Below are 23,883 nucleotides of genomic sequence, written 5' to 3'. Positions count from 1 at the left end.
TTATCGTTTGATTTCAGCAATTCTTCAGGTTCTCTGTACAAAAATTGATTTTCTGTTTCAGAAAACGTTTGCAGATATTTAGCTTTTATTTTCTGTCTGTTTGAATTCTTTGGATTTTAATTTCAACATTTCTCAGTCAATTTCTGCTCGAAATATTTTGAAACATTTCGAGCAAAATTTTCTCAATTAATTCAATCATAATACCTATCATCTAATTTTTTGTGCATAACATTGCACAACTATAAAATTTTCAATTAATTGTTTTTATCATTTCTGTAATTATTCTTGAGAGCATTTTTAAAAAAAATTGAACAACGTGAAAGTTGTTCAATGAAACAAAATAATTTCAGCATTTTCCCCAGAAAATTTATGATTTGAACACATTTTTCATTGAAAAAAGCACGCGTTCGATGCGAAGATACGAATTTTTAAAAAATAAATAAAAATCACTGGGCACGAAGTATTATTACTTTTAGGTATGATTTTACCAAAAAACACGAAATATACTCGTACGAACTAAACACACAGCACCATGGTATAACTACACTTTCTTCCAACAATACTTTCATCTTCAGTCTGTTTTCTCATCAGCACAGAATTCTTTCAATGAGTTGTTTAACCCAAAAATTAATCTCATATTTGAACTCTCAGTGATCATGAATAGAGGAGAATGGACACGTTATATCAATTTTCAAAATTGCGGGGGGGGAGGGTTGAAAGGGCACTGAGGGTTTATATCAAAAAATAAATGTATTATTTGGACTTAAAAACTTCAAATCAACAGCAATCAACACGCCATTCCATTTTTTGATTGTTTTTTTTTCTGAAAGAAGGAGGGTCATTATGGGCATTTTCGTGCCCCTCGCTACTTCGAGACTTGAATGGCCTTTTCTCATAGGGGATGGTCCCTAGTATTAATATTAGGCGATATTTTCCCAGAAAAGCCCATAGGGGGGCTGTGGGGTGGGCCCAAAGTCGAAAATTTCAAAAATTTTTAGAACCACTGCTCGAAAATGTAAAAAATTAAAAGTAGCGAATATATGTTGCTTTAAGGGTAAGCAATGCAGCACGTAACGCTTTTTTCATTTTTGACCTTTTTGGGGGTTGTGGTGGGGGTATTTCTATTATTGAAAATTTTGAAACCCCCTTTTTTGACCCTTCCCGTCGAGCCCCGCTAATGCCCTTTTCATGGTTTATTGCTACTAGTAGTAAGTTCAATTGATATCAGTTGCAACCCCCTCACTAACTTGGCTCATATCGAAAAATTCAATTTTTGACTTTTTTTTGAGGTCCATATTTTGGGAAACCATGAAAAGCTATCGAGGTCCGGTTTGCGGCAAATATGTTGAATTTTACTTCTTAATCGACTGGCATGCTTGAATTTTTATTTCAAGTCAATTTTTGACCTCATTGTTGCAGATCACTTTTGGGGGTGGCGAACTTTGAGAACCCCTGAAAAAAGTTCTAAAGTGAATTTTTTCAAACTTTGAGCTGAAATGGTCTTAAATACATGTGTTTAACCAAGATGATATGCGAATGCGATATTTTAATACAATTTAGTCATTTTGGGTGATTTTATCAAAAAAAGTAGTGTTTTAACAACAGGCATAGCTTTCCGGCAAAAGTTAAGCTACGTGTATTCGTGGTGTAGTCCAGTCATTAAAGACATTTTTGCAGCAAAAATTAATATTAAACCGATCTTTCGCAGATATTCTTCACAGAGGTCCCCTCAACAACCTACTAAAAATCCTGGCCCCTACGGGGTCCGGAACCCCCTCAAAGGGAGTGGAACTTCCCCCGAAATCAGTTTTTCGCCATTTTCTCCCCCGCATTGCATTTTAGCGAAAAATAAGTGGCTAGATAAAAGAATCTACGTCGAATTTCCGATGTAATGATGTATCAACTTCCCTTGTATGTTCAAGAGGGGCGAAACTGCAACCATTCAAATGAAGGGGTTCTCTGAAAAATACATAAAGGCTATAGGCGCCTAAGAGGGGTGAAATGGTCACCGAAATCGTTCGAGTTGATATTAGCATGGGAGGTAGGTACCATTGAGAAACTTCCGCGTGGAAAGTTTCAGATCCACACCCCCTCCCCTTTTTGGAGAGCCCCCCTTTTCTGAAACTTCAATAACACTTTTCTCAGCCCCATTCCAACCGATTTTGAAAATTTTTCAGTATGTTATGTATATCCTTATTAGGTATCCCCACAAAAAATTTTAACCCCCTCCCCTCATATTTACCATTCAAAATGGTGTAAAAATGTGTCATAGGGAGGGTTGGGGGTAAAATGGGAATTTTAGGGAAAATAACTAAGAATTAATGAGTAGGGTATAGTTTTCTTATGATTAGATACCGTTGAGCACGAATATGACGTCAGATTTTTTGCTACACTCATCTACCCCTCTACAGAACACTTGGCCGCCTCAATTTTTATTTTTATTATTGTTAAAAAGCATAATATTAGTTGAAATACGCCATTTTGAAGGGTAAATATAAGGGGAGGGGGTTGAAAATTTTTGTGGGGATACCTAATAAGGATATACATAACATACTGAAAAATTTTCAAAATCGGTTGGAATGGGGCTGAGAGAAGTGTTATTGAAGTTTCAGAACTTTTGCCGGAAATGCTATGCCTGTTGTTAAAACACTACTTTTTTTGATAAAATCACCCAAAATGACTAAATTGTATTAAAATATCGCATTCGCATATCATCTTGGTTAAACACATGTATTTAAGACCATTTCAGCTCAAAGTTTGAAAAAATTCACTTTAGAACTTTTTTCAGGGGTTCTCAAAGTTCGCCACCCCCAAAAGTGATCTGCAACAATGAGGTCAAAAATTGACTTGAAATAAAAATTCAAGCATGCCAGTCGATTAAGAAGTAAAATTCAACATATTTGCCGCAAACCGGACCTCGATAGCTTTTCATGGTTTCCCAAAATATGGACCTCAAAAAAAAGTCAAAAATTGAATTTTTCGATATGAGCCAAGTTAGTGAGGGGGTTGCAACTGATATCAATTGAACTTACTACTAGTAGCAATAAACCATGAAAAGGGCATTAGCGGGGCTCGACGGGAAGGGTCAAAAAAGGGGGTTTCAAAATTTTCAATAATAGAAATACCCCCACCACAACCCCCAAAAAGGTCAAAAATGAAAAAAGCGTTACGTGCTGCATTGCTTACCCTTAAAGCAACATATATTCGCTACTTTTAATTTTTTACATTTTCGAGCAGTGGTTCTAAAAATTTTTGAAATTTTCGACTTTGGGCCCACCCCACAGCCCCCCTATGGGCTTTTCTGGGAAAATATCGCCTAATATTAATACTAGGGACCATCCCCTATGAGAAAAGGCCATTCAAGTCTCGAAGTAGCGAGGGGCACGAAAATGCCCATAATGACCCTCCTTCTTTTGATCAATATTAAGGGTCATTACACCCCTTGAGAGTGTCAGGATCCATTTTGAAAATTGGTTTGCTTCAAAGAGCACAAAAAAGGCACATATTCATTATTTCTTTTTTCAAAGTTTTTGTAGGCAGCTCTCAACAATTGTGCTCAGCATGAAAAGTTGAGCTTTCACCATGAACATTCAAATTCGAGCTTGTCAAAATCAAAATGAATAAGTTTCTGGTTAATTATTCTCGTAATAATTTTTCCAAACAGATTGACTCCAAGTTCAACCAATTTTGAGATACGAGTTTTCAAATTTTGGCGCGAAAATGACAAGCACACCTCCCACCACCTCACCCCTTCAGAACTGGATCCCGATAGTGCTTGCAGCTGAAATTGGAAGACTCAGCTTCCTTATTAGCTCAAGGTAATATGGAATGAGTCAGCTCATACTTTCAAAAAAAAAAAAAATGAATTCAAACCCCTAAAATTGAATTTTGGAGGAAACACGATTTTTTTAGAACCGTAAGAAAAATAGCAATCTGATTTCAGAAAGTTTTATTCCAAATTTTGCAAAATTGTGAAAAATCGAGTCGTGAAAGCAGGTATAAATATTCGTCGTATTTTTGCTTCCCTCCCCCCCTCCACTTACTCATAAAACTGAAAAACTGATCTTTCAGTTGGAGAAATTGGATTTCAAACAGATGAGTAATCTTTGAAAGTAGAAGCAAGCTGATTTGTTTCTCCAAAAAATGATTGAATTTCAAATGCAAAAAAGTTACATCTTTAGCAAGAAAATAGAGGGTCTATAAAAAGAAATACTTGCAGCATAAAAAATCTAATTTTATGAGGAAAACCTTCAAAAACTGACCCCCCTCCTCTTCCCACAGAACTGGAAATTTAAGGACATTTTTGTCAAGAAAATTGAGAGCCAAAAAATTATAATTTTTCAACTTTGGTTCAATACTTCTAAAATTAAAAAATCGATTTTATGTAGAAGAAAAAAATTTTCAGAAGCATTAAATGATTTTCATCCTCCTCCTCCCCCCTCCCTTTCTTCGGATGAAACTGGAAAGGAAAAGAATTTTAAATTTCAAACTTTTAGCAAGAAAATTTAAAGCCATCGGTATACAAATTTTTGCACTTCTGTCTCATCACTTCTAAAATTAAATTTAGTTGAGAAAATTTTCAAAAGCATACTTAAATACTGACTTTTTTCCAAGAAAATTTTTGTCCTCATCAACCAAGAAATTATCTACAGAAAAAATTACCAAGAAAAAAAATGTCCGCATAAAAGTTTCCACAGGACAAATTCTCCAAAGAAAAAATTCAACTGAGAAAAGTCTATTGACATGAGAAAAAAATCAAAGAAGAAAAAATTGGACAGAAAAGCCTCCCTACAAAAAAAAAAAATAACAGAAAAACAGTCATCAGAGGAACATTAACGGGAAAAAACATACAAACAAAAAAAAAGGCCACCAAAAATTATACACAGAAAAAATATTTCGAAGGGAAAGTTCCCAGCACAAAATCCTTCAATAAAAAGTCTCCAGAGAATAAATTTCACAGAAGAATGTTGAGTAAAAATAAAAATTTTTAAAAGAAAACGAACTTTAAAGAAGATACTTTCTGAGAAAAACAATCTCCAGGAAAACATTTTCCAGAGAACAACTTCTCCAAAAAAAAAATTCAAAAAAATATTTTTCGCAGAGAAAAAACTTCGACAGAAGAAAACTGTACAAAAATAAGTTTCAAAAATACAATTATTGGCAGATGAAAATTCGTCAAAAAAGAAATTGGAGAAAGAAGTTGGACAAGAAAACTTCACGCAGAAAAAAACTTGAAAAAAAACACATTTTTTAAACAAAAAAAAATTGATATGAGAAACTCTTTCTTTACAGAGGAAAAAATTTTAGAAAGGAAAATTCTTCAGAAAAAAATTCCAAAGAAAATACTTTTTGCAGAGAAAAACTTCGAGAGAAGAAAACTCCATGAAAACAATTTCTAAAAAAATATTGACAAAAACCTTCAAAAAAAGATGAAAGAAAACTTTAAAAGTCGAAAATTCTCCACAGAACAACTCCGACATAAGAAAACTTCACCGGAACAAATTTTAGAAAAAAAAAAGGTGCCAGAAATAAACTATGCAGGAACAATTTTTTTAAAAAAATGACATCAAAAGGAAAATTCCTCTAAAAATTTTATTTGAAGAGAACAAAATTGAAAGAAAAAGCTTTTTAGAAAAAATTCAACAGGGGGAAATTTTCTGCAGAAGCAAGTCTTTGAAAGAGGAGAAATCTCCAGAGAAAAAATTTGGCAAAGAGGTAAACTCTGCACTCTGCAGGAATAATTTTTGGAAAAAAACTTGTTTAAAAAAATCAAGAGAACAAATTTTACCAAAAAAAAACCTCTGCAGAGAAAAAACTCAAAACAAATTGACAGTTGAACTCTCTACAGAACAAAACCCTCAAAATAAAAATTCTCCAAAACCTTCGAAAGAGAAAAATTCTCCGAAAAAAAAAGTTTTACAAAGAGAATTCAACCATGTTTGCAACGTAAATCATGAAAAATTTCACAAAATCTCTCTCTTCTGGACTCCATTCTCTTTGTCAAGAGAAAAACATTTCATCGTGGAAAATTCTTCAAAAGAAAATTTCTCGAGAAAAAAACTTCAAAGAAAACATTGAAAAAAAAATTAACAAATGAAAGAGGAAAATTTTTCAAAGAACAGATTTCACAAAAAGAACAATCTGATTCTGTAATTTTCAAAAACGAGATTTCTGTTCTGCAATCCCCACCAATTCAAATTTCTCTACGTGTTAGCCAAAAAAGTTGATGGGGAGGGGGGGGGTCAAATAAGTGAACAAACAAAGAAACAACTCTTCTCCAAATTTCACCACCTCTCCTCCTACCCCTCAAGATCATTTTAAATTCTGAATCCCACCTCAAACCTGTCACTCCCCCGCCCCAACATTCGCTAAAAACACCTTCTACGTCCAAATGGCTCTAAATAATGCAGTTAAACGCCCAGCCAATTTCATCGCGTTCCGCACGTCAAATCAAAATATTATCGCAATAATTCGTCCACAACATCTCGCTTTAAATGGGACAGCGTTTTAATCGTTAAAAGCTGACCTTTACAGTAGGAAAATAAATTACGAATACGAATAACCGGAGCTCGGTGCACGTTAACTTAATCCTGTTCCCAGTTGACCAAATGCTAGCAAATTTCACGCTAGCACGAATGGTGCCCGAATTTGAGACACTTTTTTTAAAAATGCTAGCAAATCAGTAGTGATTAGGTCGCATTAGCGTAGCAGAATTGAGCACAAACAGCTAGGGTATAGCTAGCATAAAGCTAGCGAAAAGCTAGCATTTTGTTAACACTTTGCTTGCAATTCTACTAAGTAAATGCGACTAAATCGCGACTGATTTGCTAGCATTTTTAAAAAAAGTGTCTCAAATTCCGGCACCATTCGTGCTAGCGTAAAATTTGCTAGCATGAGGCTAGCATTTTGCTAGCGCAGGAAAAGTTTGATTATCAGGAAAATTATTTTTACTAATTAACTTTTAAAAATACTAGGAGGTGTTTTCAATCAGGTCAAGGTCAAGGTAGTTCTCCAATATCCAAAAATAGGCAACTGACCTCCTACGCTAGCTCACCGCTAGCATAGCGCTAGTGAGGTGTGCCAGGGTAAGTAGAGTGGTAGCACTCTTCTTACTATCATACAAAATACTACCTTGAGCTTATATTCAGATTGACTACATACTTTATCTAAGAGTAGCAAAGTATACCATGAGAGAGAACAACGCTAGTAATTTGCTAGCATTAAGCTAGCGCTTGGGTTAGAAGTCTCTTTATTGAAAAATAAAGTTTTTTTTTTTTTTTTTTTAAATTAAAAAATTGCCAAAATTTAAAATTTAAAAATGAAATATCAAACAAACTAAAAATAAGAAATTTCAAAAACATTTGAACAACATTTTTAATGAACAAATTATACATTATAAAAAATGAAATAATTACAAGAATGATTTTTCAATAATGGAATATTCTTCAAAATTATTGTTCAAAGTTGAAAAGTAGCCAAAATGGAAAGGAAAAATACCTACCTGTTAAAATGAAAAGCATTAACAAATTTGAAATTTTTTTAAAAATGAAAATAATCTTCAAAATTATTGTTCAAAGTTGAAAAGTAGCCAAAATGGAAAGGAAAAATACCTACCTGTTAAAATGAAAAGCATTAACAAATTTGAAATTTTTTTAAAAATGAAAATAAAAAAATCATTGAGAAACGAAAAATTACGTATTTAGGTATCTGTTAAAAATATTTAAAAATTCCATTTAAAAAATGAAGATATGGAAGTATTTTTCTGAAAAATGGGTGAAAGAGATTCACTGAAGTTTTTCTGTACTTGCATGAGTAGGCTATGAAGGAAATGCCAGTGAAAAACATGCTAGGAAAAAAATGCCACATACTTGCTCGCATTTTGCTAGAATCTAATTCCATACAGAAAGCTAGCTGAAAAGTGAGGGCAATCAGCTAGCGTTTTTCTATTGCTAGAATGCAAAGTAAAAGCTAGACGAGAGAGACTAGAGATCTGCTCGCATTTTGCTAGCATTAGATTGCTAGATAAATGTAAGCAGATAAATGCAAGCGTATTGCTAGTGTAGTAAAGCAAGCAATTATCCGTTAGTAAAACGCTAGCATTAAGCAAGCACAATTAGTGAGATACAAATGCTAGCTGAAAAAAGCGAGAGAATTGCTGAAGAATTGCTAGAACATAATTTGCCAGAAAAAAAGTGCTAGCAAATTGCTAGCTTTTTGCGAAAGATTTAATGCTAGCTACAAAAAGCTAGAAAAATGCTAGCACTTTCCCAAAACGTCAGTAAAATGCTAGCAATCCGCTAGCACTTGGTCAACTGGGTTGCACGTTTCGCATTATAATTCCAACAGCAGCACGAGCAGCACCAACAGCAACAGCAACAGCACCAGCATCGAGCAGCGACACAAAAAGAGCACGTCGCTGGTCGCAATGCAACTCGAGCACATTGCAATTGTAGGTACCCTTCATCGTCGTGGTCCCATGTCGACGTAGGTCAGTGATTTAATTTCTTCTACGAGCAGAAAAAGAAGCCATCTCTCCTCCACCCTGACCAGCCTACTGTACTATTCCGTCCCGTAGACTGGCCCTGTTGAGAAATACGACATCTTTTAAAATAACGCGATTTTCTTCTTCTCGAGTTGCTTTCCATTCTACTTAAGTAATAAGTAGTATAATTTCAGTGCAGCGAGAGACATGGCATCGCATTGCATCTCGCGTTAAATTCATTTGCAAAACTCGACGACCGAGATTTATTACAAAAGGAATACTAAATTAATTTACATTCTAGCAGAGAGAGACTCGGCTGCTTCGGTCTTCGGTATCCTTTTTCTTCCCAACGTATAAGAATTATTACTATAGTTTTCCTCATCGCCATCGTCGTTTTGATTCAACGAATGCGTTCGTAGTAAAATGAGTTGCCAGCATGCACAATATCAAAGGCGATTTGGTTTCAGAATTACATTGTCACTGCTCGTCCTTAGTTTTGTTTGCATTCGTCATTTTCCAGTTTTTTTGTTTTTTTTTGTTGTTTTTTTCATTTGTCTTGGTGGGAGGGTGAGGTGGGGTACGAGTATGCCCCTAGATTTAAATCCATTCACCGATCCACGCCTCGCCCTGAATATTTTGCTTTGGGATGGTTTTTATTGTCATTGATGAGTGAGCGAATCGATTTGAATAAGATCAGAGTTTTGATCCGATTATATGTACCTATCTGTTCAGACCTCTTGACACATAATTGTGATACTAAAAAAAAATAAAAGAAAAAGAAAATGGATTTCTTAAATATGGCTACGTAGTTACCAGAACAAAAAGGGGGAATATGAACAAATAAATTTAATTTCAAAAGTGTACAATCAAACATCAAATGATTTTGCAACATAAACTAAAAAATATATATATACCCATTAAAACATATATATAATAAATATTAGTACTCATCATCGAATCATCAACATTTGAAAAAATCAAAATTTCTAATCAGTACTGTCAATAGTCTTCATCAACTTCCCCATTTCCTCAATAACCTTTACTTCTTCGATGTATCCATTACCTTCATCATCAACTTTGAACAACGACAATAAATTCAAATTAAAATCTTCATATTCTTCGTGAGAAATTTCACCCAAATAATTCATAGTTACATCATTTATCGGACAAGCGTACATAGGACTCTTAAAATGATCGTTTTGTAAAAACGTCCATCCTAAATCAACGAAATTGTAATCCGTGCAGATTTTTTCGATATTCCATTCGTTATTAGGGTCTAAATTAGGAACATTGTGCATGATGAACAATATTCCGTAATCATAATTTTGACCCTCGTGTTCCTGTAGCAAGGAAACAGTTTTCCAGAAATATCTGGGAATACGGTACTGATCGTCTGGCCACTCAATATTTTCAAACAAAGGATTACGTAGACCGTCGGGTAGTCTTGTAAGTTCTTCGTAAATCCCAGTTTCGACGCCAACCCAATCGGTAATCTGCGAATTTCGATCAAAGAGAACAGCTGATGAAAATATTCAAGTTTTTACGGATGACCAAAAAAGTTGGACTAGAATTTTCCGTACTTGAGTAACTTTTCGTATAAATATCTCCAAGGCTTGCCATTGAGCTAGCAAATCGCGCCACATCGGAGCAGTGAAGATATTCTGTCGTGAGGCTGATTTCCAGTAATCGAAGAGGAAATCCTCTTCCGGAGCTAGAGGTACTTTGACAAATGGGCAATTACGCTGAAAATGTCGAGAAATTCGGCTTGGTTTATGATGATTCCGAAAATGTGACGTAAGCGCAAAAACAGGTAGGTATACGTACAGGAGAGTAAAAAGTATCGATGTCGTTTTTGTAAATATCCAAGTTCTTCCGGTATTTCCGGAGGTCGTCCTCTTGACGAATCAGTTCTAGTTGCGGAAATTCACCTCCATACATGAAATACCGCAAAGATATAATTTTTTCGTCATATTTGTCAAATTTAAACTGAATTAATTCGACAACTAGGTGATGCTATGAGAAATAACCGGCTTATATGTAGTAGGTATACTCGTACGTAATGCAAGTGGTTCCCAGATTAATTGCTTTGTCTTACCTCTGGTACATCGAAATCTTGATCAGGCCATGATTTATCCGGAGCATAAATCTGTTGGTTAAATTCAGTACACAATACGTACATCATAAAGAATAAACACATTTCGAGGCACTTAAGACTTGCAGAAATAAAAATCTCACCAAGAATCCAACTGCATTATAACTCCGAATCTTATTCGTGAAGTAAATTTGAGATTCAACGGAATGTTCGCATATTGGAGTGGCAGCCGCTTTACCAACCTCCGTCGAGTGTATAGCAAAAGTATTAGGATGATCTGGATCCTGATTTGGGCAAGCCACGAAAATTTCTTGATTTTTATCTATAGTTTTCACGAGGTAGTGTTTACTCGTATGTGAGTCGTCTTCTTCTACCTCTACCTTTAGGTATCCGAAATGGTGAAACTTGGGTGCGTCCAAATAGATAACTGGTTCGTATAAACCTAAAGCTGAATATAAACACACACATAATTAGGGCGGTGCAAATTAAATTTCGGCTTTCTATCCTAATTTGATTAAATTTTGATTTTTTATTGCGCGAAAAACGAGTCTTTGAATTTTTAAACAAATTACCAAAATTCGAAAAATAAATTTCACATCTGAAATTCCGACTAATGGAGTACCTAACTCCATTCAAATAAATGCTTCACAATAATATATTCTTACCAAAACGAATTGCATTTATAGTAATGATGATTGAAATGTAAAAAAAAGTAACGCTGCAGTTTGAATTCATCTTGCGTTTTTGATGTGAGTTAACACTATACTTAAATGAGAAACAATTCCCACAACTACACACGGCACGAATGACATGGAATGAGAACGATTTGAAATTTTCATCAGTTAGATTTGAAGGTTTTATCGCTGAGAATGGCGAAAACATGTGGAAGCAATTGCGTAAACATCTTTATGATGTCATCTCATAGCAGTTGATTTATGTATGTATGGTGACGATGAGTAACAGATATTCAGATTTTTCAAAAAGAATTCGTTCGAATTTTTTTCTCAACAGACTTTGACGTACCTACTTCAATATTTCATAGTACCCCCGAAAAGGGGTGATACGATTAAATGATGATGACCCCTCCCCCACCCCAGCCCATCCCACCCGTTCAGCCGGAGGGAACCAATTTTCAGCTGCCCATTCCTCCATAACTATGATACTGATATAGTGAGAATAGGAATTACTGACTTAGGGATTTAGAATCATTAGAATTGGTTAAGGGGTGAAGTCAAGAATTATTCCCTAGAGAGTGAATAATTACTTGTACCAGGATAGCTCGTAGAGAAAAGACCTTATGTAAAACCAATCCACCATATACACAAATATCATACTAAACTACCAATAAAGTACTCAAGATCGCAGAAATATTCTTAAAAGCAATTTATTAAAGTTAAAGTACGACAAAATACACATTAGGATTCATAGAGGATATAACATAATCAGCATTATTTTATGTTTAATAGTGGACTCAACATCTACTTGACATCTCGCATAAAATAGAACCTCGTAATAAAATTAAGTTTAAGCTTAATTAGTACTACTTGGCGATGCAATTATGTATTATTTAATTAGACTAGGTGTATTACGTCCCTCATAATATTATTATTTAACTAATAAGTCTATTTCACAACTTACGACACTGTGCTTATTTTCTGCCTCTCCTGTGATCCACTTATACTAAGATCGGCGACAGAATTGGGTTATGTTATTACATATTTCCCGAATGGATCCGATTCGGAGAAATATCCATAAAATGGTTAATTTAAATTATTTGAATGAACGTATTTAATTAATTCACATTTTTGAACAAATTATCCATAGTGGTAGTGGGCGAAAACAGTTAAGAGGGATGAAGGTTTTTAGACCTTCATTGCCTATACGTCTATTTGTGACCAAGAACCAGCCATCGCGAGTAGCTTATTCCAAGTGAAGTTTGTGGCTGGAGATCCGATGCTCGTACCCTCGAGTTTTCCCTCGATCTACGAACCACCGGACACAATAAATCATTTCCCCTAGGATGTATAAATACTTTCCCCTATATGCGTAGTTCTCACGTTGCCATACCTCTGGTATAAGTAAATCTTATACGCCTACACTAACGAAGAATATTACGACTAAATGTACGAAGGGATTAATTTAATCATCGCTAAGGCGATCAGGGCATATTCCCTCATATCAATACTTTGATCAAAACTGATTTCACAGTTCAAAAGGGTAATAAATTTTGAACTTTTCAAGTATAGGTATTTTGATATTTTCAAAATTTGAAAGTTCAAATTTCAAAATGGCGCTGCAAGTGGAAGCTACCATTTAAAATTTTGAAAAAATTTCCATAGATGTAGCTTTTGATGTTTTTTCGAAATATTCAAAGGGTACCCCCGGATAAGATAGGCAAAATGCCCTTAACCTCAGATTTCGATGAAACTCACAGGGTATGTTCAGCACCCCCAAAAAATAATTTTGATCCCATAGCCCGCTCCCCACTCCACCCCCCTCAGCCAGGGGGGCCAAAAAACGCGTTTTTCAGGGGAAAAATTCTGTATCAGCGCGTAATTAAGATAAATTGATTCTGTAAACGAATATAGTTAGAGGATACATGGGCGTACCTCCCTGAATTTTTTCAGAATTTTTCATCGCATGGGGGAAGAAGGGGGGACAAAAGAAAACTTCAAATCGACATTACTTCGGAACGAAAAAACATAGGGGAGATTGTTGTACCCCGGACCTGTTGTACCAGGGACCTTTCCCTCACTAACGCCACTTGCGGAATTCGGACCCCACTACGTTTTAAAGCATCACTAGAGTATGACACAAAATGAACTATAGGCGATAAGGTTTTCATTTGAAAATTTTGCACATGATTATCAAGTTTTAAAACAAAAAGTTACATTTTGCCATGTTTTGTGAACTCATTTTGGCCTATTGTTTATCTCAAATTTGTCAAACCAATTAGTGCAACTTGTAGCTACACCATCCAAGTGTAAGTACACGTATTCACTTTTTGGAAAAATATTGTGTGAAATTTTGTAGAAATTTTTTTCTAAATTTTGGGAGGTCTTGTACCTGGGACCAAATTTCATCGTGTACCACGGACCGCAATTTTTTCATCTAATTTTCACGAATTTTGATACTTTTTCAGATGCCAGGATGCCCTTTACACAGTTTTTACATTGTAGCATCTGAAAACGTTTCAAAATTTATTTGAAATTGGTGGAAATTTGAGGAAAAATCTATGGTCCGTGGTACAACATGACAAACTTATGAATTTTTTTTAAAAAAATGCTGCAAAATTTTATATGATCTTATTGTAAAAAGTAAATATGTATAATGAATGTCTATGATCCATACGTAAACTTTATGCCTTCACGGCCAACTTTTAGGCATTTTCCAGGGTAAATTTCCTTTTGGTCCTTGGTACACGACCCGTTGTACCATGGACCAAAAAAAAGTGACTTTTTCTAAAAATTCTGGAGGGGAGGGGAATGAGTTTTGAACAAATGTGAATATCTCGTTTTTTTTTGTAAAAGACCATTCTTTGATGCACCCTATTCACATTTTCAAAAATAATTAATGGGTGGAGTCCATTCCCAAAAAACGAAAAATCGGTCCCTGGTACAACAATCTCCTCTACCAAAACGATTTTTTCGTCAAATATGTATCCTTAGGTCTACTTACTATAGAAGTCATCACCCGGCCATTTGGAGTGGTGGGTCAAGCTCAAAAGCTCAAAAAACTGTCAAGAAACCACGTTTTTTGCGTTTTTCTCCAAAAATATGGACAAATGGCGGAAATTGAAGCGAACCAAGTTGTTCAGCGTGAAATTTTACCTCAGAATTGTGTATTTGAAAATTCATTTACACCGCGTGATCGTAAAACTACATGCGCAGAAGTATTTGTGCTTACATCAAGATAGCTGAAAGGGTATTCCTGGGTAAAATAGATGAAATGCCCCTGTCCTCGGATTTCTGAAATTTTGATGAAACATTGTTGGGTACCATTAAAAAAAATGTCGGGGGCAAAAAATTCTCCCCCCACCCCCCCTCCCTTGCTCATAATAGCGAAAAAATGGCCTTTTTCGGGGAGAAAAATCCATGCTTCAACGAGTTCAATCGATTACACGCAGTCTTACGAACGAATGATGAAAATAACGAACCAATCGGTTTCATATTTCGGCCCGTTGTCGAATTAAAACGTTCTCCGTAGAGTATACCCTTCAACTCCAATTTTTTGGCCATAGGCACCCCCTCTCCAAATTTTAGGGCGAAAGTAGACTGACAATATGGGTATCGTTATCATATGAACCAAACTCGGTAAACACGAATATGAAGTTTGATTTGCAGTTGGACTCTCTTAACGGCCACATTGGGGAGAGGTGTTGCCCAAAAATTAGAGTTTTTGTGAAAAATGCTTCATTATAGCGCTATTTACGCCATGCAACTTCTTAATCAAGGTTTTCTTGAGTTACAAGTAGCCTACTTTTCAAGTACATGGTATCTAACTCAAAAATATCAGAAAGGTTTCTTTTTACCGAGTACATTGAAAACATAGGTATACCTACCTGCGTACTATGTAGTAGATTGGGTAAATCACGAAAAAAAAAAGAAAAAAAAACTGTGGATTTTTACCAATTTCAGCAAAAACCGTCATTTTGAGTTGAAAGTTGTACAGAAAAATTCTGGCTCCAGAAGTGCACCTAAAGGGAAAACATGTGCCCTCAAAGTGGGTGTATTTTCGAAAAAACCGTGTATTTTTTTCACTGTAGCCCCTGTACCCAATTTGTTTTGAGAAAAATAACGATAGACCCAGTCTTAAATGTATTTGTGATTCTGCGTCCATTCTATGCTATTATTTTTAATTGTTTTTGTAAATTTCGAAAAATCAATAAAAATTTCTAAATTTTTGCCAATTTACAATTTTTGAAACCTAAAATATTGGCATCACTACGTTCCAAAATATTTCCTCAATTTCAGAAATATGCATATTATCTTCTTTCAATATTTTTTTGTCATTATAGCGAAACTTGTGCGAACAAAATATTTTCAAAACACCAACTACTAATACCCCCTCTCCAAATAAAAATATTCACTTTTCAATTGCTCAGTAGAACCCTAAAAGTGGCCTTGGATTTTGATGGCAATAGCATAGATTGATGCAGAATCTCAAATACCTATGTATGTGCTTTCATTATACTGTCTCCTCCATATATTTTGAGTGAATACAGATTTTTTTCAAAACTCGTTGAAGCATGGATTTTTTCCCCCCGAAAAAGGCCCTTTTTTCGCTATTATGAGCAAGGGAGGGTGGGTGGGGGGAGAATTTTTTGCCTCCGACATTTTTTTTAATGGTACCCAACAATGTTTCATCAAAATTTCAGAAATCCGAGGACAGGGGCATTTCATCTATTTTACCCAGGAATACCCTTTCAGCTATCTTGATGTAAGCACAAATACTTCTGCGCATGTAGTTTTACGATCACGCGGTGTAAATGAATTTTCAAATACACAATTCTGAGGTAAAATTTCACGCTGAACAACTTGGTTCGCTTCAATTTCCGCCATTTGTCCATATTTTTGGAGAAAAACGCAAAAAACGTGGTTTCTTGACAGTTTTTTGAGCTTTTGAGCTTGACCCACCACTCCAAATGGCCGGGTGATGACTTCTATAGTAAGTAGACCTAAGGATACATATTTGACGAAAAAATCGTTTTGGTATGTTTTTTCGTTCCGAAGTAATGTCGATTTGAAGTTTTCTTTTGTCCCCCCTTCTTCCCCCATGCGATGAAAAATTCTGAAAAAATTCAGGAGGTACGCCCATGTATCCTCTAACTATATTCGTTTACAGAATCAATTTATCTTAATTACGCGCTGATACAGAATTTTCCCCCTGAAAAACGCGTTTTTTGGCCCCCCTGGCTGAGGGTGGTGGAGTGGGGAGCGGGCTATGGGCTCAAAATTATTTTTTGGGGGTACTGAACATACCCTGTGAGTTTCATCGAAATCTGAGGTTAAGGGCATTTTGCCTATCTTATCCGGGGGTACCCTTTCGAGATGGGATCTGTCAATTGAGGGGGAGAGCACCATCACTTCTAATTTTGTGCGAAACTTTCGAAAGAAAATCTGGTGCATGTGATATATCTAATTCTATGTTTTTGGTGACGCTGAACACGAATGTGACGTTAGATTTTTGATTGGATCCGTCCACGGTCCCCAGTACCTCCCCAAAGGGGGTAACCCCCAAAATGGTTACATTCGAGTGACACCTGAAATAGTATGTTTTCGATCTCGCTGAACACAAATATTGCCTTTGTTTTTCAAATCGACTTCACCCATGGCCCCCAGAACCTCCCCTCATAGGTAAAAGTCAAAAAAAATTGTTGGAGGCCGTGGATGGGTCCAATCAAAAATCTGACGTCATATTCGTGTTCAGCGTCACCAAAAACATACTATTCCATGTGTCACATGCCCCAGATTTTCTTTCAAAAGTTTCGCCCAAAATTAGGGGTGAGGGTGCTCCTCCTCCATTGACAGATCCCATCTCGAAATTTGAATATTTCGAAAAAACGTCAAAAGGTACATCTATGGAAATTTTTAAAAAATTTTAAGTGGTCGCTCCCACTTCCAGCGTCATTTTGAAATTTGAACTTTCAATTTGAAAGTTCAACTTTCAGCTTTTGAAAAGTTCACAATTCTTAAAAAGTTCTTAATGCTGTGCGCTTTCGAACTGTGAAATCAGAAGTATCATAGTTATGGAGGAATGGTCAGCTGAAGTTGAGTACCTCGAGAAAATGTGAAAATAATGGAAGCTCCCCCGCCCACCCCCTGAGGGGTCTGGGACCAAACTAATTGCTGTGTTCTTACTTACTGGGTGGGTTTATATTGTAAAATAAATTTGAGCGAAATTGAAAGACATGTCCCAAAAACGTTGGTTGAGTTGGCATGGAATGATCCGTGAGTTACCCATACCCACCAAGTACATACGAGTACATTGAAAACATAATAGGCGTACCTTACCTATGTAGTAGATTGGGTGGATTGCGAAAAAAAGGAAAAACACTGTGGATTTTTACCAATTTTAGCAAAAACCGTCATTTTGAGTTGAAAGTTGTACAGAAAAATTCTAGATCCAGAAGTGCCCCTAAAGGGAACACATGGGCCCTCAAAGTTAGGCATTTTCGAAAAAACCGTGTTTTTTTCACTGTAGCCCCTGTAAACAATTTGTTTTGAGAAAAATCAGAAAAATGGCGACCCAGTCCCACATGAAATTATTTGAGATTCTTTATTGCCTGCAATTTAGGAATTTTTTGCAATTTTTCTCGATTTCTTGAAACCTAAAATACTGGCATCACTGCGATCCAAAGTATTTCCTCAGTGTCAGAAATATATATCTTTCAATACTTTTTCGTCACTACAGCGAAACATTCGCGAAGAAAATATTTTCAAAACACCGACTACATACTAATACCCCCTACCCCCCAAAAAACACGAGTTGGAAAAATCCAAGGGTACTTTTAGGGTTCTACTGAGCGCAGTAGAACCCTAAAAGTACCCTTGGATTTTGACGGCGCGGCGATAGCATAGACCGACACGGAATCTCAAATATGTACCTACTTTCATTATGCTGCCTCCTCCATATTTTGAGTGAATTCAGAATTTGTTTTTTCAAAACTCGTTGTAGCATGATTTCCCCCCCCCCAAAAAAAGCGGTTTTTCGCTATTGTTAGCAAGGGGGGGATTTTTTCAGCTCCAACATTTGTTTTAAAGGTAACCTACGATGTTTCATCAAAGTTTCAGAAATCTGAGGACAGGGGCATTTCACATTTTTTACCCTGGAATACCCTTTCAGCTATACTTCTGCGCTTGCAGTTTTACGATCACGCGGTATAAATGAATTCTCAATTACACATTCTGAGGTAAAATTTCACGCTAAAAAATTTAGTTCCCTTCAATTTCCGCCATTTGTCCATATTTTTGGAGAAAAAAGTAAAAAACGTGGGTTTTTGAGCTTTTGAGCTTGACCCACCACTCCAAATGGCCGGGTGATGATTTCTATAGAAAGTAGATCTAAAGATAAACATATTTGACGAAAAAATCGTATTGGTATGTTTTTTCGTTCCGGAGTAATGTCGATTTATAGTTTTCTTTCGTCCCTCCTTCTCCCCCCAAGCGATGAAAAATTCTGAAAATAATTCAGGGAGGTACCCCCATATATCTTCTAACTACATTATATTCGTTTACAGAATAAATGTATCTCAATTACTCGCTGATGCAGAATTGTTCCCCTGATAAACGCGTTTTTTGTCCCCTTCTGGCTGAGGGGGTGGGGTGGGGCGGTCTATGGACCCAAAATTATTTTTCGGGGGTACTAAACATATACCTTGTGAGTTTCATCGAAATCCGAGGTTCAGGGCATTTTGCCAATCCTATCGAAGTGGGGGAGGGGAGGATGCGGGGTACCCTTTATTTTTTTCCGTACCTATTTGAAAATTTGATTTCAGAAAATGCCCTTTAAATTAAAGCATAAGTACCTAATGAATGGAACGTGACACCTCTTTCCCATCCTCGCGTTAAAAATGATTCCTCATTAACGGAAAAAGTGAATCATTTTTCCTTAATACATTCTATTCGGAATCTTTTAGGCGACTGATATTGGTCCTACTCTTGTTACCACGAAATATTGAAGTAGGTACGTCAAAGTCTGTTGAGAAAAAAAAATCGAACGAATTCTTTTTGAAAAATCTGAATATCTGTTACTCATCGTCACCATACATAAATCAACTGCTATGAGATGACATTATAAAGATGTTTACGCAATTGCTTCCACATGTTTTCGCCATTCACAGCGATAAAACCTTCAAATCTAACTGATGAAAATTTCAAATCGTTCTCATTCCATGTCATTCGTACCCTGTGTAGTTGTGGGAATTGTTTCTCATTTATAGTGTTAATTCACATCAAAAACGCAAGATGAATTCAAACTGCAGCGTTACTTTTTTTTACATTTCAATCATCATTACTATAAATGCAATTCGTTTTGGTAAGAATATATTATTGTGAAGCATTTATTTGAATGGAGTTAGGTACTCCATTAGTCGGAATTTCAGATGTGAAATTTATTTTTCGAATTTTGGTAATTTGTTTAAAAATTCAAAGACTCGTTTTTCGCGCAATAAAAAATCAAAATTTAATCAAATTAGGATAGAAAGCCGAAATTTAATTTGCACCACCCTAATTATGTGTGTGTTTATATTCAGCTTTAGGTTTATACGAACCAGTTATCTATTTGGACGCACCCAAGTTTCACCATTTCGGATACCTAAAGGTAGAGGTAGAAGAAGATGACTCACATACGAGTAAACACTACCTCGTGAAAACTATAGATAAAAATCAAGAAATTTTCGTGGCTTGCCCAAATCAGGATCCAGATCATCCTAATACTTTTGCTATACACTCGACGGAGGTTGGTAAAGCGGCTGCCACGCCAATATGCGAACATTCCGTTGAATCTCAAATTTACTTCACGAATAATATTCGGAATTATAGTGCAGTTGGATTCTTGGTGAGATTTTTATTTCTGCAAGTCTTAAGTGCCTCGAAATGTGTTTATTCTTTATGATGTACGTATTGTGTACTGAATTTAACCAACAGATTTATGCTCCGGATAAATCATGGCCTGATCAAGATTTCGATGTACCAGAGGTAAGACAAAGCAATTAATCTGATGGGAACCACTTGCATTAGGTACGAGTATACTATAAGCCGATTATTTCTCATAGCATCACCTAGTTGTCGAATTAATTCAGTTTAATTTTGACAAATATGACGAAAAAATTATATGTTTGCGGTATTTCATCTATGGAGGTGAATTTCCGCAACTAGAACTGATTCGTCAAGAGGACGACCTCCGGAAATACCGGAAGAACTTGGATATTTACAAAAACGACATCGATATTTTTTACTCTCCTGTACGTATACCTGTTTTGCGCTTACCTCACATTTTCAGAATCATCATAAACCAAGCCGAATTTCTCGATATTTTCAGCGTAATTGCCCATTTGTCAAAGTACCGCTAGCTCCCGAAGAGGATTTCCTCTTCGATTACTGGAAATCAGCTTCACGACAGAATATCTTCACTGCTCCGATGTGGCGCGATTTGCTAGCTCAATGGCAAGCCTTGGAGATATTTATACGAAAAGTTACTCAAGTACGGAAAATTCTAGTCCAACTTTTTTGGTCATCCGTAAAAACTTGAATATTTTCATCAGCTGTTCTCTTTGATCGAAATTCGCAGATTACCGATTGGGTTGGCGTCGAAACTGGGATTTACGAAGAACTTACAAGACTACCCGACGGTCTACGTAATCCTTTGTTTGAAAATATTGAGTGGCCAGACGATCAGTACCGTATTCCCAGATATTTCTGGAAAACTGTTTCCTTGCTACAGGAACACGAGGGTCAAAATTATAATTACGGAATCCTGTTCATCATGCACAATGTTCCTAATTTAGACCCTAATAACGAATGGAATATCAAAAAAATCTGCACTGATTACAATATCGTTGATTTAGGATGGACGTTTTTACAAAACGATCATTTTAAGAGTCCTATGTACGCTTGTCCGATAAATGATGTAACTTTGAGTTATTTGGGTGAAATGACTGACGAAAAATATGAAGATTTCAATTTGAATTCATTGTCGTTGTTCAAAGTTGATGATAAAGGTAAAGGATACATCGAAGAAGTAAAGGTTATTGAGGAAATGGCGAAGTTGACCAAGACTATTGACAGTACTGATTAGGAATTTTGATTTTTTTTTTAAATGATGATGATTCGATGATTAGTATACTATATTTACGTATTATGTATATTTTTTAAATGGGTACCTAACCTTATATATATATTTTTTAGTTTATGTTGCAAAACCATTTGATGTTTGATTGTACACTTTCGAAATTAAATTTATTTGTTCATATTCCCCCGTTTTTTTTCTGGTAACTACGTAGCCGTATTTAAGAAATCGTTTTTTTTTTTTTTTTTATATCAGAATCAGGTGTCAAAAGGTCTGAACAGATAGGTACATATAATCGGATCAAAACTCTGATCTGATTCAACCTAGTTAGATCAAATTGCATCCGAGAAGTGTCTAGATTTTATCAAATCTGATCTGATCTGATCAAAAAGTCTGGAAGAGGTGTATTGAGATATGACCACACTCAATTTTTCCCTTATCTGATTTAATCAGGTCTTGACAAATGTACGTAATCCGATTAAAACTTGGACCTGATTATATCATGGTCGCGGATCAAATCGCGTCAAACGTCCGGATTTGATCTAACCTAATCTTATCTGATCAAAAAAAAAAAAAAAAAAAAAAGGTTTGATAATTCGATGGTATCTATTGGAGATGATTCATCGTTAAACGCAGTACCTACAAGAAAATTCAATCATCCAACGAGGTGTTTATTTCAGCTGTTCACACAAATTGTTTTTCAAATTCTCGTGATTTTCATCGATGAAAACTTTTTGACGATGTATCCGTTCAAATCCCATTCGTTGCGTAATTCTCAGGATATACGCAGATGTGGATAGATATTGGAATCATTCCTTATTTTCCCAATACAAAAAGCATGTCAGAAGTACGTATTCCGTTCTTATGCAAATACTACATACAATACTACAACGCAAGCGAGTGCACTCTACAGAGCAAAAGGTAGGCTAGCGTGATATCATCGGATAGAAAACAGTCAGTTATAGAAACAACTTACCAAAAGTTATAAGGAAGTAAGGGTAAACATTCCGAGGAACAATAATACTGAAATTTGCCACCGACATCTCATCGTCGCATCCGTTCCAGCAGTTTGAGCCGCTTCAGTTGGAGGCACAGCTACATCAACTGCAACATAAATACGAAAAATAAAAAATAGTTTGAAAATATATTCGCTGGCTGTTTTTTTCTCTCTGCAAATGGTATACCCAGCTACACATTCCTCAGGGGTATTTACCTCGAGTACGTCCCTCGTCGCTCATCGTCGTAATCTTCATTAAAACGTTGAAAACTGTTGCTTACGTCACTTCACACAACAAAGCGAGAGAGAGAGAGAACAGGTAGGTAATCCAATCGAAACGGTATAATTTTTCAACTATGCCCTCTCATACAGTCTCACCTACCGCTACCCTCTCCAGTCCTCTTTCTCTTTGAATAATTTTTTTTAATTTACGCGAGCTCAACGACGACGACGATGACGACGAGCTCTTGTAAAAAGTAAAAAAAAAAAGTTTATTTTAAAAACACCTCTCTTTCAGCTTTTTTTTTACTACAGCTACGTTATACTTATTTCAAGGGTACTCGAGATAAATAAATTTTGATAGAATTTCCAAACAGGCGTTGCCTTGAATTATGACAGTTTAATCAGCATCGCTCGCTGTAAAAAGGACTTCTCGAAATTAAGTGTACGGTACGCGGACTAGGCTACGTCGACGACGACGACGATGGGAAAACGAATTTTTTTATATTTCATCGTTGTCGTCGTCGTCGTCGTCGAAGTTTCCGGCCACCGACAACGTGAGTAAGCGAAAAATAAAAAAGTAATGTCCTGCTAAGATAAGAATCTCGTTCAAAAGAAACTTCCTTCGTTTTTTATAGGTACGTATAGGTACTGCTTTCAAGTTTCAGGTCGTCATCGAAGCAGTTCGTGCAATGATCTAATTTTTTTTCACCAGATGAAGGAGAAGGGATTGCTACGAGTATCAGATGTCATCGAATGACTTCGATTTGAATAAAAGTTGAACTTTTGAAGACAGCATGTTTCAAAGTTTCAGGGCTATCTACATTTATTTTTCAAATCAAATTGGAGAATTTTGAAATTACAATTTTTTATTTAAAATGATTATTTTTGTGAATCTGAAAAGAGGGATTTTTTTGAAATGGAGGTTAGGGACAAACCAAAGGCGGAGTCCCCCCTCTCAAAATTTGCCCTCAGATCGTTCAAGCCTGCGCGCGTTTTTTTTTTTCAGACTTGGAATTTATAAAAAATCATCAATCGAATTCTAAAATTTTGAAACCGAAAAAATCATGACTCTTCACATAAAAAACATTTTTGAAAGATTTTGCCTTCACTACGCTGGGGTTGATTTGTTTTTTCTTTACAAAATGAAAATTTTCATGTTTGAAGCTTCTGTAAAAATTAGGCAGGGAAAACAAAAATTTTTTATAAGTTGTGATAGGCTATAAGAAAACCCATACCTATAATGTCAACTGGCAGAATTCTTCGTCGACAAATTTCCCGTTAACCCCCCCCCCCTCACCAAAC

At 35.8% G+C, this 23,883-nt stretch overlaps 3 protein-coding genes across 3 annotated transcripts in view; 1 reads left to right on the top strand and 2 right to left on the bottom strand.

Moving 5' to 3' along the window:
• The window catches only part of LOC135848027 (uncharacterized), a 623,146-nt gene that overhangs the window by 7,608 nt on the left and 591,655 nt on the right, over positions 1-23,883 (bottom strand). The window contains exon 7 of the mRNA XM_065367799.1: positions 22,339-22,466. Coding sequence (XP_065223871.1) covers positions 22,345-22,466 — 122 coding nt within the window. The 3' untranslated portion in view covers positions 22,339-22,344. The remainder of the gene's footprint in view (positions 1-22,338; positions 22,467-23,883) is intronic.
• LOC135847691 (uncharacterized) lies at positions 9,402-11,416 on the bottom strand. Its single transcript, XM_065367350.1, has 6 exons — positions 11,240-11,416; positions 10,718-11,022; positions 10,578-10,628; positions 10,307-10,495; positions 10,063-10,224; positions 9,402-9,975 (listed from the first exon to the last, which is right to left on the bottom strand). The coding sequence occupies exons 1-6, from the start codon at positions 11,307-11,309 to the stop codon at positions 9,469-9,471; spliced, it is 1,284 nt and encodes a 427-aa protein (XP_065223422.1). The 5' UTR covers positions 11,310-11,416; the 3' UTR covers positions 9,402-9,468.
• On the top strand, positions 19,479-21,545 carry LOC135847410 (uncharacterized). The gene is made up of 6 exons (XM_065366922.1): positions 19,479-19,610; positions 19,828-20,132; positions 20,222-20,272; positions 20,350-20,538; positions 20,616-20,777; positions 20,865-21,545. Exons 1-6 carry the CDS (start codon positions 19,541-19,543, stop codon positions 21,369-21,371), a joined length of 1,284 nt encoding a protein of 427 aa, XP_065222994.1. The 5' UTR covers positions 19,479-19,540; the 3' UTR covers positions 21,372-21,545.

This window comes from Planococcus citri, chromosome 5, assembly GCF_950023065.1.
Source record: "Planococcus citri chromosome 5, ihPlaCitr1.1, whole genome shotgun sequence".
NCBI lineage: Eukaryota > Metazoa > Arthropoda > Insecta > Hemiptera > Pseudococcidae > Planococcus > Planococcus citri.
The sequence above is the reverse complement of the archived record's forward strand: the minus strand, read 5'-3'. Positions and strand labels throughout refer to the sequence as shown.

Excerpts from the sequence above, each read along its gene's own strand:
- LOC135847410 (XM_065366922.1), top strand. The coding sequence starts at position 19,541 with ATGAATTCAAACTGCAGCGTTACTTTTTTTTACATTTCAATCATCATT. Across the intron at positions 19,611-19,827 it reads TATAAATGCAATTCGTTTTG|CTTTAGGTTTATACGAACCA; the intron begins GTAAGAATATAT and ends GTTTATATTCAG. Across the intron at positions 20,273-20,349 it reads AAGATTTCGATGTACCAGAG|CATCACCTAGTTGTCGAATT; the intron begins GTAAGACAAAGC and ends TATTTCTCATAG.
- LOC135847691 (XM_065367350.1), bottom strand. The coding sequence starts at position 11,309 with ATGAATTCAAACTGCAGCGTTACTTTTTTTTACATTTCAATCATCATT. Across the intron at positions 11,023-11,239 it reads TATAAATGCAATTCGTTTTG|CTTTAGGTTTATACGAACCA; the intron begins GTAAGAATATAT and ends GTTTATATTCAG. Across the intron at positions 10,225-10,306 it reads TCGATACTTTTTACTCTCCT|CGTAATTGCCCATTTGTCAA; the intron begins GTACGTATACCT and ends CGACATTTTCAG.